Source organism: Peromyscus eremicus, chromosome 4 (assembly GCF_949786415.1).
Source record: "Peromyscus eremicus chromosome 4, PerEre_H2_v1, whole genome shotgun sequence".
NCBI lineage: Eukaryota > Metazoa > Chordata > Mammalia > Rodentia > Cricetidae > Peromyscus > Peromyscus eremicus.
In genome coordinates, this window is record NC_081419.1 from 78,862,695 (window position 1) to 78,875,206 (window position 12,512).

The window sequence follows — 12,512 nt, forward strand, 5'->3', positions numbered from 1 at the left end:
TTTGTATTGTTCTTTTTGTTTTTACTTTATTGATTCAGCCCTCAGTTTGATTATTTCCTGCTACTCCTCTTGTGTCCATATGTTTCTTTTTGTTCTAGAACTTTCAGGTGTGCTGTTAAGTTGCTAGTATGAGATTTCTCGAAATTCTTTATGGAGGCTCTTTTACTATGAATTTTCCTCTTAGCACTGCTTTCATTGTGTCCCATAAGTTTAGGTGTGTTGTACATTCATTTTCATTGAATTATATGAAATCTTTAGGTTTTTTTTATTTCTTCCTGGACCCATTCAGTTGAGAGTTGTTCAGTTTCCATGTATTTGTAGGCTTTCTATAGTTTGTGTTGTTGTTCAATTCCAACTTTAGTCCATGGTGCTGTGATAAGATACAGGGGGTCATTCCAATTTTTTTTGTATCTGTTGAGACTTGCTTTGTGACTGAGTATGTGGTCATTTTGGAGAAGGTTCCATGAAGTACTGAGAAGAAGGTATATTCTTTTGTGTTTGGGTGAAATGTTCTGTAGATGTCTATTAAATATCATTTGAGTCATAACATCTGTTAGTTCTGTTATTTCTTTGTTTGGTTTCTGTCTGGAAGACTTGTCCATTGGTGGGAGTGGGGTGTTGAAGTCTCTCACTATTATTGTGTGAGGTTTTATGTGTGATTTAAGTTTTAGTAATGTTTCTTTTATAAATGTGGGTGCTCTTATATTTGGGGCATAGATGTTCAGAATTGACACATCATCTTGATGGTCTTTTCCTTTCATGAATGTGAAATGTCTTTTTTCATTGCTTTTTTAAAATTTTGGTTCAAGTCTATTTTGTTAGTTATTAGGATAGCTACACCAGCTTGCTTCTTAGGTCTGTTTGATTGGAAAAATCTTTTTCCAACCCTTTATTCTGAGGTAATGTCTGTCTTTGGTTTTGATATGTGTTTCTTATGTGCAGCAGTAGGATGGATACTGTTTTCGTATTCATTCTGTTAGTCTGTGTTTTCATTGGTAAATTGAGTTCATTGATAGTGAGGGATACTAACAACCAATGTTTGTTAATTCATGTTATTTTTTGTTGTTTCTGTTGTTGTTGTTGATGATGGTGGTGGCTGCTGGTGGTGGTGGTAGTGTGTGTGTGTGTGTGTGTGTTTCCCTTCTTTGGGTTTTGCTGGTGTGAGATTATCTATTTCCTGTGTTTTCATGGGTGTAGCTAACTTTCTTAGGTTGGAGTTTTCCTTCTAGTACTTTCTGTAGCACTGGACTTGTGGATTGGTATTGTTTAAATTTGACTTTCATGAAATATACTGTTTTCTCCACGTAAGATGATTGAAAGTTTTGCTGGATATAGTAGTCTGGGCTGACATTTGTGGTCTCTTGGTATCTGTAAGCCATCAGTCCAGGCCCTTCTGGCTTAAGAGACTCCACTGAGAAGTAGGGTATAATTATGATAAGTCTGCCTTTATATGGCACTTGACGTTTTCCCTTTGCAGCTTTTAATATTCTTTCTTTATTCTGTATGTTTAGTGTTTTAGTTATTATGAGGTGAGGAGACTTTTTTTTTTCTGATCCAGTCTATTTGATGTTCTGTAGGCTTCTTGTACCTTTATAGGCATGTCCTCCTTAGGTTCTGTGATTTTTTTGAATATATTTTCTGAGCCCTTGAGCTAGGCTTCTTCTCCTTCTTCTATTCTTGTTATTCTTAGGTTTGGTCTTTTTATAATGTCCCCAATTTCCTGGATGTTTTATGTTAGGATTTTTTTAGACTTAAAATTTTCTTTAACCGATGAATCTGTTTCCTCTATGGTATCTTTAATGCCCGAGATTCTGTCTTCCATTGCTTGTATTCTGTTGGTGATGCTCACATCTGTAGTTAGTTCCTGTTTGCTTACCCAGTTTTTCCATTTCCAGAATTCCCTCAGTTTGTGTTTTCTTTATTATATTGTTTCTATTTCCACTTTCAGGTCTTGAACCATTTCCTTCACCTGTTTGATTGTTTTTTCCCCCCTGTCTTTCTTGGCATTCTTTAAAGGATTTATTGGTTTCCATTTTTTTTTAAAAGATTTATTTATTTATTATGTATACAGCCTGTATGACTGCAGGCCAGAAGAGGGCATCAGATCTCGTTACAGATGGTTGTGAGCCACATGTGGTTGCTGGGAATTGAACTCAGGACCTCTGGAAGAGCAGTCATTTCTCTTAACCTCTGAGCCATCTCTCCAGGCCCGGTTTCTATTTTTTTGTTTGTCTTTTCCTCGATTTCTTTAAGGGAATTTTTCATTTCCTCTTTAAAGGCCTCTATCATCTTCATAAAGTTATTTTTAAGGTCTTTTTTTTTGTGATTCAGCTGTGTTGGAATGTTCGGGTCTTGCTGGTGTAGGATTGCTGTGTTTTGGTGGTGCCATATTGCTCTTTGTGTTATTGTGTTCTTACACTGGCATTTAGACATCTGTGCTTGGGATGATTATAGGCCTAGGTGTTGATTCCCATGTTTGTCTTTGTTGGATGGGTGTTTTATTCCTTTGTTTTCTGTTTCCTCTCTGATCTGGCCTAAGTGGCCAAGACTTCTGATGACTGGCAAGTCTTCAGGTCCAGTAGGGTGTCTCCACTTGGGTTCGGGGGTCTTGAGTCCCTAGATCCAGGTTGGCCTCCAGTAAAGATTAAGTCTTCTGAAGTTGTAGACCAGAATATGGAGCCTGGGGGGTTGGGGGACGTTGCTGTTCTTCTGACTGGTGTGGACTATACTTGCTCTTATGGAGTTTGCTCGAGCTGTGGAGAAGTGCTGGCCGTGAGGAGAGTGATGGGTGGGAGGGGTTGGGCTGTGGAGTGGGTCTTAGGGCCCAGGATCCAGGGGATGGTGGCTATCCAGCTGACAGGCAGTTCACTCACCTGCTTGTTGACTGGTCTCACATTTTCTTTATCCACCCATCTGCTATTGGACTATAAGCTGATTCCCACCTTAGGTAGTGTGACTACTGGAGCAATAAAAGTGGAAGTGCTAGTATCTCAGTGTTCACACTTGATGGCCTTGGCATTCCAGCATTCTAGACTTTTTTCTCGTATTGTATGACATCATTTCCTTACTCTCCATTCTACCTTATTGTCTTCTATATTCTATTTTCTTCCCATTTAACATTTATCTGTCAGTCTTAATACTGTACTTTTTACTTCTGCTTCTACTGCGCTTCATAAATTCTCACATTACTAGTGAAAACATCGATTTTTCTCAAAAAAAAACCTTCCATGTCAGGTCTTCTTATACCCATCAAATTCAGGATCCGAAACCTAAAACATAATCAGTAATTGAATTCTAAGAGTACTGAATTGAAGACAGTTTACACAAAGATGTAAAAATGATTCTGTTCAGTCTGGTAATAAAATGGTTAACCTATAACTGAATATTTTACCCTTCTAGTTGTGAGGAAATGGAGGAGAGCTCCGTAGATAGATTGTTGAAAGCAACACATGTTTTTCTGGGGAAAGAGGAACATAATCAAGGAAGACATGTTATGTTACATTGAGTAGTCAGAGAAAACTCTGTATTTCAAAAGAGCACAAGAAATCATCATGTACAAATTGTAGTATCCGGTGAAGTGTAAACAGTTCACAGAAGTTGAACTAAGTAAAGACAGCTTTTCTTCTGGAGAAAGTTACTGTTAGAAAGGTACAAAATCACATTTTAAAAGATGCATTCATTTATGTTGGGTGCATAGATATGTAGGTGAATTTGACATATGTCTATATGTGAACATGGAACCCTTTATAATATAAATCATATCCTGAATTTCTCTGTAACTGTATTTTGTATATCAGCAAATACCCATTGATAAATAATCTTAGATGAAGCTTAAACTGAGAAAACAAACATTTAATTATCATAATAACCACTTTGTTTTTGTTTTTGTTTTTGTTTTTTGTTTTTCGAGACAGGGTTTCTCTGTGTAGCTTTGCGCCTTTCCTGGAACTCACTCTGTAGTCCAAGCTAGCCTCGAACTCACAGAGATCCGCCTGGCTCTGCCTCCCGAGTGCTGGGATTAAAGGCATGCGCCACCACCACCCGGCCATAATAACCACTTTTAAAACATTTGTTTTTTTCTCATGTATTCAATCCCAACCTACTTTCTAAACTTTTTTCTCTATTCAAGATTCCTACTTTAGAAATGTTATTTCTACTTTATTTGACTTATATAAATAAATATTTATTTTAACAGAAACAGATTTACAGTTGAAGATGGAAAATCTGAAAAATCTTGATGGCAGTGAAATTACTCAATCATCTGTACGTAATGTTAAATTTGAATTTCTGCTTTGTTTTATACTTTAATATTTCTTTTGTACCACACTCTAAATTAAATCTTCTTACCACATTTAGAATGAGTAGTACAAAACAAAAATTTAATTTTAAAACATTTAACTAGTTAGAAGCTTTGGATTTTTCTTGACTATATATTAGCTCATGCTTAAAATTACTCTGGAAACTGTTAGTAATTTTTTTGTTAGTATTTTATAAGGAGTTATATTCTTCTTCCATAAAAAATATGAGACAAGCACTGGAAAATGTGAACAATATTGCACTGACCTCTCTTGCTATACTCCAAACAACAACATTATTAACACCTTTTTTGGTACACTGAAGTAAACCAGCCAATACAAGCAAAGTGCTATCCAAGAAAGTTAGCTAACGTAAGAGTAAGTTAGGTCTTGTCTTAACGCACATGCATGATGTAGGTATCTGATACTATTTGAGTTTGTATTTTCAGGAAATTGGTAGACTATCTTGTGGAAATAGAGTGATTTGTGTTTGAGGTATCCCCAGTGACAATTTCATTACTTTGATATTGAATAGTATTTCGCCAGTTCTTGTCGGTAAAGCAGAGACAGAAATTGCACCCGGATTTTCTTTCCTTTCTCGATTGTGACTGTTTTACCATCTGCAAAGTGACGGGTGGTAAGACAGTGGGCACAGCAAATGAGCTGTGGGCTGCAATTTAACAAAACGACCAAGCAAGCAGACAACGAACACTGAGGGGCAACACTGTCGCACACTAAGGAAGCTGTCTATTACAGTGGGAATGTGAGTAGTAGTGCAACTCGGTATTCAAGGGAACCATTTCTAAATGTGACTTTGAAGTTACCATGTGAACAAGGAGTCAGCCTTAGAGACAGATCAGTGACATGGTGAGTAACGATGGGGAAAAATCCTATCTGTTTATCATCTAAACCACTAGACTTCTAGGTAGGGGGAATCATAAAACTCAGCTTATTAATAATCCTTGTGTGATCTTACTGTTTTGAGGAGAGAAAAATGAGCAAATAAGCACTGAACTCAATTCAGACATTCTCCATGACACGTTTTCCTGATTCACTTATGAATATTTTTACATTAAATTTTTTCTGTATTCTGAAATTTCTATGCTATGATGTAAACAAAACCCATAATACTTTCCTTATTATTTTGTCATTTCATTCTCCACTTTGTTTTCTGTGAATATTATACTAGAAGTATTTAGCATTTTAAATCAAACAAGGCAACTTCTTGATTCTCCTGGTATTCCGATGACATGCTATGCGTCTGTTTTAGTGTGTGTCGTTAAAAATGTAAAAACAGCTAGTAATAGAGAGCATTCTCAGAATTACTTAGGGAATAGCGCATCACAAATTGTTCAAATGAAATTAATTTAATATTGAGAAATTTTTTTAATTTTTAAATAATGAGAATATTTATATTGTGATGATATTTTAAATCCATGTGAAAAATGAATGTGTTCTGGGTTTTCTGCCTGCATAATATTTTAAACTTCATTTTTCTAAAAGAAATCATGCAAATGGATAATGGATGGTGAACTTATTTCTTGTGCTACATACATCCTGTCCTTTCCCTCTGCCATTCTTTGAGTCCTGTGGTGGTATTTTACTTGTACTGAAATGTGATTTTAATTGTATGTTTTAAATACTTTACATTAGATTGGATTGTTTTATATTATATACAAATTATATATATTGAAATTGATATTAATAGAAAATGCTATATGTATATTTCTAATTATACTTATATCGTTCATTTAACAATGCAATTTTCTGATCCTTGAATGTTATTATTACCATTAGGATATAAAGAAATAATAGTTAATAATTAGACATTACAATAGAACTTATAGTCATATTAGATATGTTTTAAAAATTGAGCAGATATATTTTAGATAGGTCATCTTCAAACCCTTCAGAGATCTACAGAATATGGCATTTAAAATATTTTAATAACTTAGAAAATTTTTCTTTTTTGTTATGATTATGAGACATGTCGGCTCCTGGCAGTACCAATCTACTTCAGAGAAAATATGGGCATTGAAAAAACTGCGTATGGAGTTAGCTTTCATTGTGGCAAAAGTTAGCCACTGGACAACAAAGTATCCTCGAATCAACTGATGACAAAATGGACAGACAGGACATGAAACAAAGGACTACTGATTCTTGCCTAAACAAGCATGGTTATGGCTTTATCAAAAGGCATCTTCTGAGGCCAGGACAATATGACACCATCCCTGACGTGGCCTTCGCAACTCGGAAAAGGTACAGTGCCCTTTTCTTCAAAGGCAGCTGAACAGGCAATGGGCCGATGGCTTCTGATATGCTATGGAACAGCAGCTGAAACAGTTATTCTTAAAGAATAACTAAGCTCACGCCTCTCAATAGTAGACTGGCATTTGATAGAGAGATGTGAAGAAGAACGGGATGCTGAGATGAAGCCATATGTACACAGCCAAGAAGAATGGAGAGCTGAACTAAAAAAAACCATCAACATTTTCCAGAATTTAAAATCCTGAATCATGACATGACATTAATGGAATTCAGATGTTTCTGGTGCATGGACTGCTCTCACCCAATGTGAGGTTGAACTGTTGACCTTGTGTACATCCTACTTCACAAATGAGTCTGTCAGATATGCTAAGCCTATATAGGCTAAAGATGATGCCCCAGCATTGCGGAGAAACCTCAGATGACTGTCCAGGCAGTTGGCTGTTTCTGTCAACTCACAAATTTTTTGGAAGTTGCTTACATGCACTTTCTGTTTTTATTTTTGTTAGCTAATATTATTTCCTTCTTGGGTCTCTGAGGGAGTTAAAGATTAGTTAGTTATAGTTGAAGGTTAGTTAGTTGAAGATTAATTAGGATAGAAAATGAATTAGATACATTTTGGACTTAACAAAATAGGATAATGAAATTATCATCTCTGAATTTGTCAAATACAAATGGACTAGACATTGTTTAGACATTTATTATTTGTATATATTGTATATAATTATTGTACTTTTGTATATAATTTTTCTTTTGTTAGTTATAACCTTTTTCTTTTTTTTCCTTTTTATTAAAATAGAAAAGGGGAAATGTGGTGGTATTTTACTTGTACTGAAATGTGATTTTAATTGTATGTTAATAAATAAAGTTGCCTGGGGGTCAGAGTTATAGAGCCATAGCAAGTGCGTGGCGGTGGTGGCGCACGCCTTTAAGGACCTGGAGGGCGGTACATACAGGCAATGACAAGGCAGTCACGTGTTTAGTTTACAACCAATGAGAAGGCAGAACATCTAGACTATTTAAAGACATACACACAGGAAGTAGGCCTCTTTTTCGGAGAGCTCTCTTGGCTGAAGCAGGATAGCTGAAGCAGGAAGGGTAAGGCTCTTAGTTCTGACCTCTTGGCTTTCTTCTCTGAATCGGCTCTGTGTTTCTTATTTAATAAGACGGTTGGTTACATCTACAGAGTCCTTTTTATTTTTATTAAACAAGTGTCTCACTTATATTTTCATATCCTATACATAGGTAGGATTATGTATGATTATTCATATAAAAATCCAAAATCAGAGTAAGTATATGATATTTGTATTTCTCAGTCTTACTTAATTTGCTAAGTAATTATCTACAGCCTCATTAATCTTTCTGTAAATGACATAATACCACTCTGTATAGCTAAAATTTTTCATTGTAATATTTAGTAGTGTAGATAATCTAGCTAAGCTGATATGTTCAAATATAAATTTTTTGTTATTCTCAATCATGGAATAAAAAAATAATGGTATATGTATGTGATGTTAAACCTTGTTAAGATATACATAGTGCCTAATGTTATGGCTGCTAATACATGAACACCAGCTTTTCGTGGTGTGTTAAATGGTCTATTATCAATGACATTAAATATAATTTTGTTCTAGAAAGCATATGTCTTATAATTAATTCATAAATTTAAAATATTTTGTAATCATGTTTTTTAATATCAAGAATACCTGCTTTATTATTTTAAAACTCTATACTTTTAGGTGTGTGTGTGTGTGTGTGTGTGTGTGTGTGTGTGTGTGTTTCTGTATGTGAGAATGTGTACATGCATGTGAGTGTCCGCAGAGGCCAGATCCATTGAATCTCACTATAACTGGAGGTAGAGGTGGTTGTGTACTGCCCCAAAACTCTGGTCCTCTACAAGAACAGAAAATGCTCTTAACCACTAAGCCATCTCTGATCCATAGGGTACTTGCTATTATAAGAAGTTCACTTATTTTATTCCAGAGTGAATGAAAATTCATGGTTGTCACTATTGATATTTGCTTTATTAGGATACTGTTAAACATATTAAGCCAAGGTGTAATCCTCACTTATCAACAAGACTAAGTCCAAGACCTATGAATATTCTAAATAAAGAAGGGAAAGGTAAGAATTATATGTCACCAGTAAATCACTTCAAAGAATATTTATTGAAATCAGAGCAAAAAAGATATTTACTAGCTAAATTAGTTACCTATTAGAAAATGTAGAAGAAATAAGATGCACTAGATTATAATAAGAAGTAAGACCCATTAAACCATAATAAGAATATATCTCAAGCTGGGCAGTGGTGGTGCACACCTTTAATCCCAGCACTTGGGTGGCAGAGGCAGGTGGATCTCTGAGTTCGAGGCCAGCCTGGGCTACAAAGTGAGTTCCAAGAGGGCGCAAAGCTACACAGAGAAACCCTGTCTCGAAAAACCAAAAAAAAAAAAAAAAAAAAAGGAAAAAAAAGAATATATCTCAAGAACGTTCAATAACATATTAACTTGCAGTGTCAAGGTTTGAGCTGTATTATAAGAAGATGGTAAAGTATTGTTTGCCTTAAGAGTTTTCAAGGAATAATGATTTTGAAAGCAGATGGAGAATGAAGAGCAAAGTGGCAGATAAAAAGGAAGGGACTGGGTTAGTTGTATTAATTCATGGCTGATAACTTCTTTAGGAAAATGAAGTCTTAGACATTCAGGAGATGTATTCCATGAGTTAGTACTGTGGAAACATGACCAAAAAGTAGAAGGAAGGATGCTATAATTCTTATCTTCATCACCTGTGGAAACACATGAATGATTAAGGAAATTTACAATGTTTAGTTGGTAGCTGTAAATATCTGTGTCAGCAATACATGTCAAAATTTGAAGTTATGTATGGGGTTGTTCTTTCCCTGTTTATCATAAAGGCCAAAATGTGAATGTCAGGGAGGAACAATAAGTGCCCATGAAAGTGATCAGTTGGTAACAGGTCTATATGGTGGCCCTGACTTCGTAGGCAATTTATATTTTGATCATTGAAAGGAAAACTATGTGCTAAATACTGTGAAGTAAAATTTCACATACGTAATGTTCATGGAAGCTCCAATCTGAGTAGGGCATATCTAAGTTTCATGAACAGCTGATTAGGGACCATGGTCAAATTTTAGTTGGTAATCCAGCACCCTTGAGGTCTGCATTTATAAGACTTCAAGTGATGAAGATGTTGGTGGCACTACAATCAAACCCAAAAGCCTTAGAGCCTCAGGTGCTGCGTATCAAACCTGCATGTTCATTAAATGTGACCCTGAATCCAAAGGTAGGAGATAGTATTTTCTAAATTTTAGTATTTGTAAAATCTCAGATTATGTTTAATTTTGATGATCTTATTTCAGTATTGTAAATTTATTTTGTAGTTTCTAGGTACCACATACCTTTTGAGAATTGCTAACTAAAAGTTCACATTTATAAATTAGAGACAAAGGAAATGTATTCCTCACATTATTGAGCTCATTTATGTACACCAGAATATTTTATTCTTTATTGGCTATGTGAATGTCCAAGCTGATCAGTTCAGTCAAATTGTTTAGTGAAAGATGAATCATGTCTTTCATTGTAAATTTTTGTCAGTGCCTTAATCTTGCCAAGTTACAATATAATGTGAAAACACTGAAGCTGTTATTAGTCTGTTGGTGTGATTGTCCCCCAAGTGTTTATTTCAAGACATTTGGTGTAGCATTCTACTATCAGCTTGGGAAGTTGGAACACTCTCCAAGTACCTGATGTCAATCTGTACTCAGAGATGAGTTCCATCTCTTTAATTATAGACTTCACTTTGGTACATGTGACTTTTGATCTTAGTTGTGTTTATTTATTGGGATCATAATCATACTTTGAAAAAATTTGATTAAATATATACTCTTGTTTTCTTCAAGAGTCTGTTTACTATATTTGAGCTATAGAAAGACTAACACATAACTTGAGTGAAAAATCCACCCCAACACCAACTTTTCTTAACTAATCTCAAATTCCATTCTGATAGTCATAATTTTAAGCCTACTTCTACATGAAATTATGACAGATTTAGGCATATTTATATATAATTGATTTATCATTTTAGGATTTCAAAAGAAACATCCTGAATGGAAGGTAATAATTTTATTTTCTATCCTGGACTATTAAGTTCGTAAGGTATGACATTTAGGAAAGTAATTAACTACATATTTTTAAAACCCATCCAGGCTCCCACTGACTTGAGAGAGTCTAAGTCAGTAGAAGTATCATCAGTGACTTATGGACAAGAATTCTCAGCAGGTAAATTCTGCAATAGTGTATTCTTTGGAGCAACGACTTTCAAACATGGGAGATACCCACTGTTTTATAATCCCTAAAACTTTGTTTCTAAAACCGCGTGGAAAGATTTGTTGTAAATGATTAGAAGATCATCTTGACATCATAATTTCAAAGTAACTTTTTTAGCTTAAAAATATATGCATCTTTTAAAATGTTAGGTATAATTAAGTTATTTTTAGCATTAGGTCAGTACACTTGTCTTCCTTTTGGAAGTTTGATGGTCTAACTTTACTGAGCTTATCAAGGAAAGTCACAAGTTTTGAAGAGGTAGAAAAGGTTTGCTGTAGAATTAAAGTGTGGTGGCCCATATCTGTACATTAAATTAACTGAGAGGCTGAGGCAAGAACTTCCTTCCCAATCAGGAATTTTGAGTGAGCCTGCTTTATGTACAAAAAAATGTGTAGATTTAAGTACATTTTGCCTTTAATTCTACATGGAAAAGCAGTCTGTGGGTTAACTGCATGTGGTTTATATTCTAATTTGTGGTCTACCAAATTCATTGTCCATAATCAGTCATTGTACCTGCTATGAAGTAAAACTTCACATGACACTATATGATGAACCATGTTTCCCCAAATGACAGAAGGAAACCTATACTACACACACATCCAAGTTCTCTTGATAATATTTACAAGTATCACCAAATCCACAACCTGTGTTTGTTTATTTGATTTTTGTCTGACAGTTTTCTTTTCAAGTTTATGGTTAATCCTAATTTTGTCACTTTGAATACTTATCTACTAGAGAGAATTTTACATCTTCTCTAGGGTTTGTCACATGAAATTTACGCTTTTTACAAATGAACTAAACTTCATTGTATTATTTCTTGATGATGCTGTTTCAAAAATGAATCACCAGTTCTTGAAAAAAATTTAAGTGAATCCCAACAACATTCATAGGTGCAAATGAAAATGTCAAAGTAAATAATAAAAAAACCCTTAATTTATGGAGTTCCACCACAGCCTGTTTCCTAAGTGTAGTGACAGCATGTTGTCACTAAGGAATCCCAATTTGTATTTACACTCCTTCAACTGGTCTTTTTCTATGCTTTTCACTAATTGTTTTGCAGGAAATATACTTTAAACAGTCCATGAGTTCAAGGTTACACTATATTTATATATATTTATCTTCTAAATAACTTCTTTTTTTTCTTTGTGCCACTCATATTCATGGTCACATTTAGGAGATCTATCTCAGTTTCAGAAGTGAACATGAACTTATCATAGGTATACTTCTAAATGGTGTATATAAGATGTCATTATATGAATGATGTTTTCCAAAGGATCCATCTCAAAATTATGATTCATTCACGTGATTTTCTTGAGCATCATATAAAGTAGTGTCCCTCATGATGTTGGTTTCATACACATATATAAATACATTGTTCCAATTGTCCTGTGAGAATCTCCCCATGTTTTTCTTGTCTGCCCATGGTAATTTCCTCCTATTTTTAACATAAGTAAATATCCTTTGTAAGAATATACTTTAACTTAAAAATGATAAAACAAAATTTAATTTTCATAATAACTAAATCTTAATATTTATATTGTTGTAAAGACTCATTCATACATTAGAAATGTTACTTTTAGTTTACTTGAATTATATAAATATTTAC

At 34.5% G+C, this 12,512-nt stretch overlaps 1 protein-coding gene across 1 annotated transcript in view; it reads left to right on the plus strand.

Moving 5' to 3' along the window:
* The window catches only part of LOC131907830 (transcriptional regulator ovo-like), a 38,820-nt gene that overhangs the window by 8,654 nt on the left and 17,654 nt on the right, over positions 1–12,512 (plus strand). The window contains exons 2-5 of the mRNA XM_059258910.1: positions 4,196–4,263; positions 8,591–8,684; positions 10,665–10,693; positions 10,786–10,858. Coding sequence (XP_059114893.1) covers positions 4,216–4,263; positions 8,591–8,684; positions 10,665–10,693; positions 10,786–10,858 — 244 coding nt within the window. The 5' untranslated portion in view covers positions 4,196–4,215. The remainder of the gene's footprint in view (positions 1–4,195; positions 4,264–8,590; positions 8,685–10,664; positions 10,694–10,785; positions 10,859–12,512) is intronic.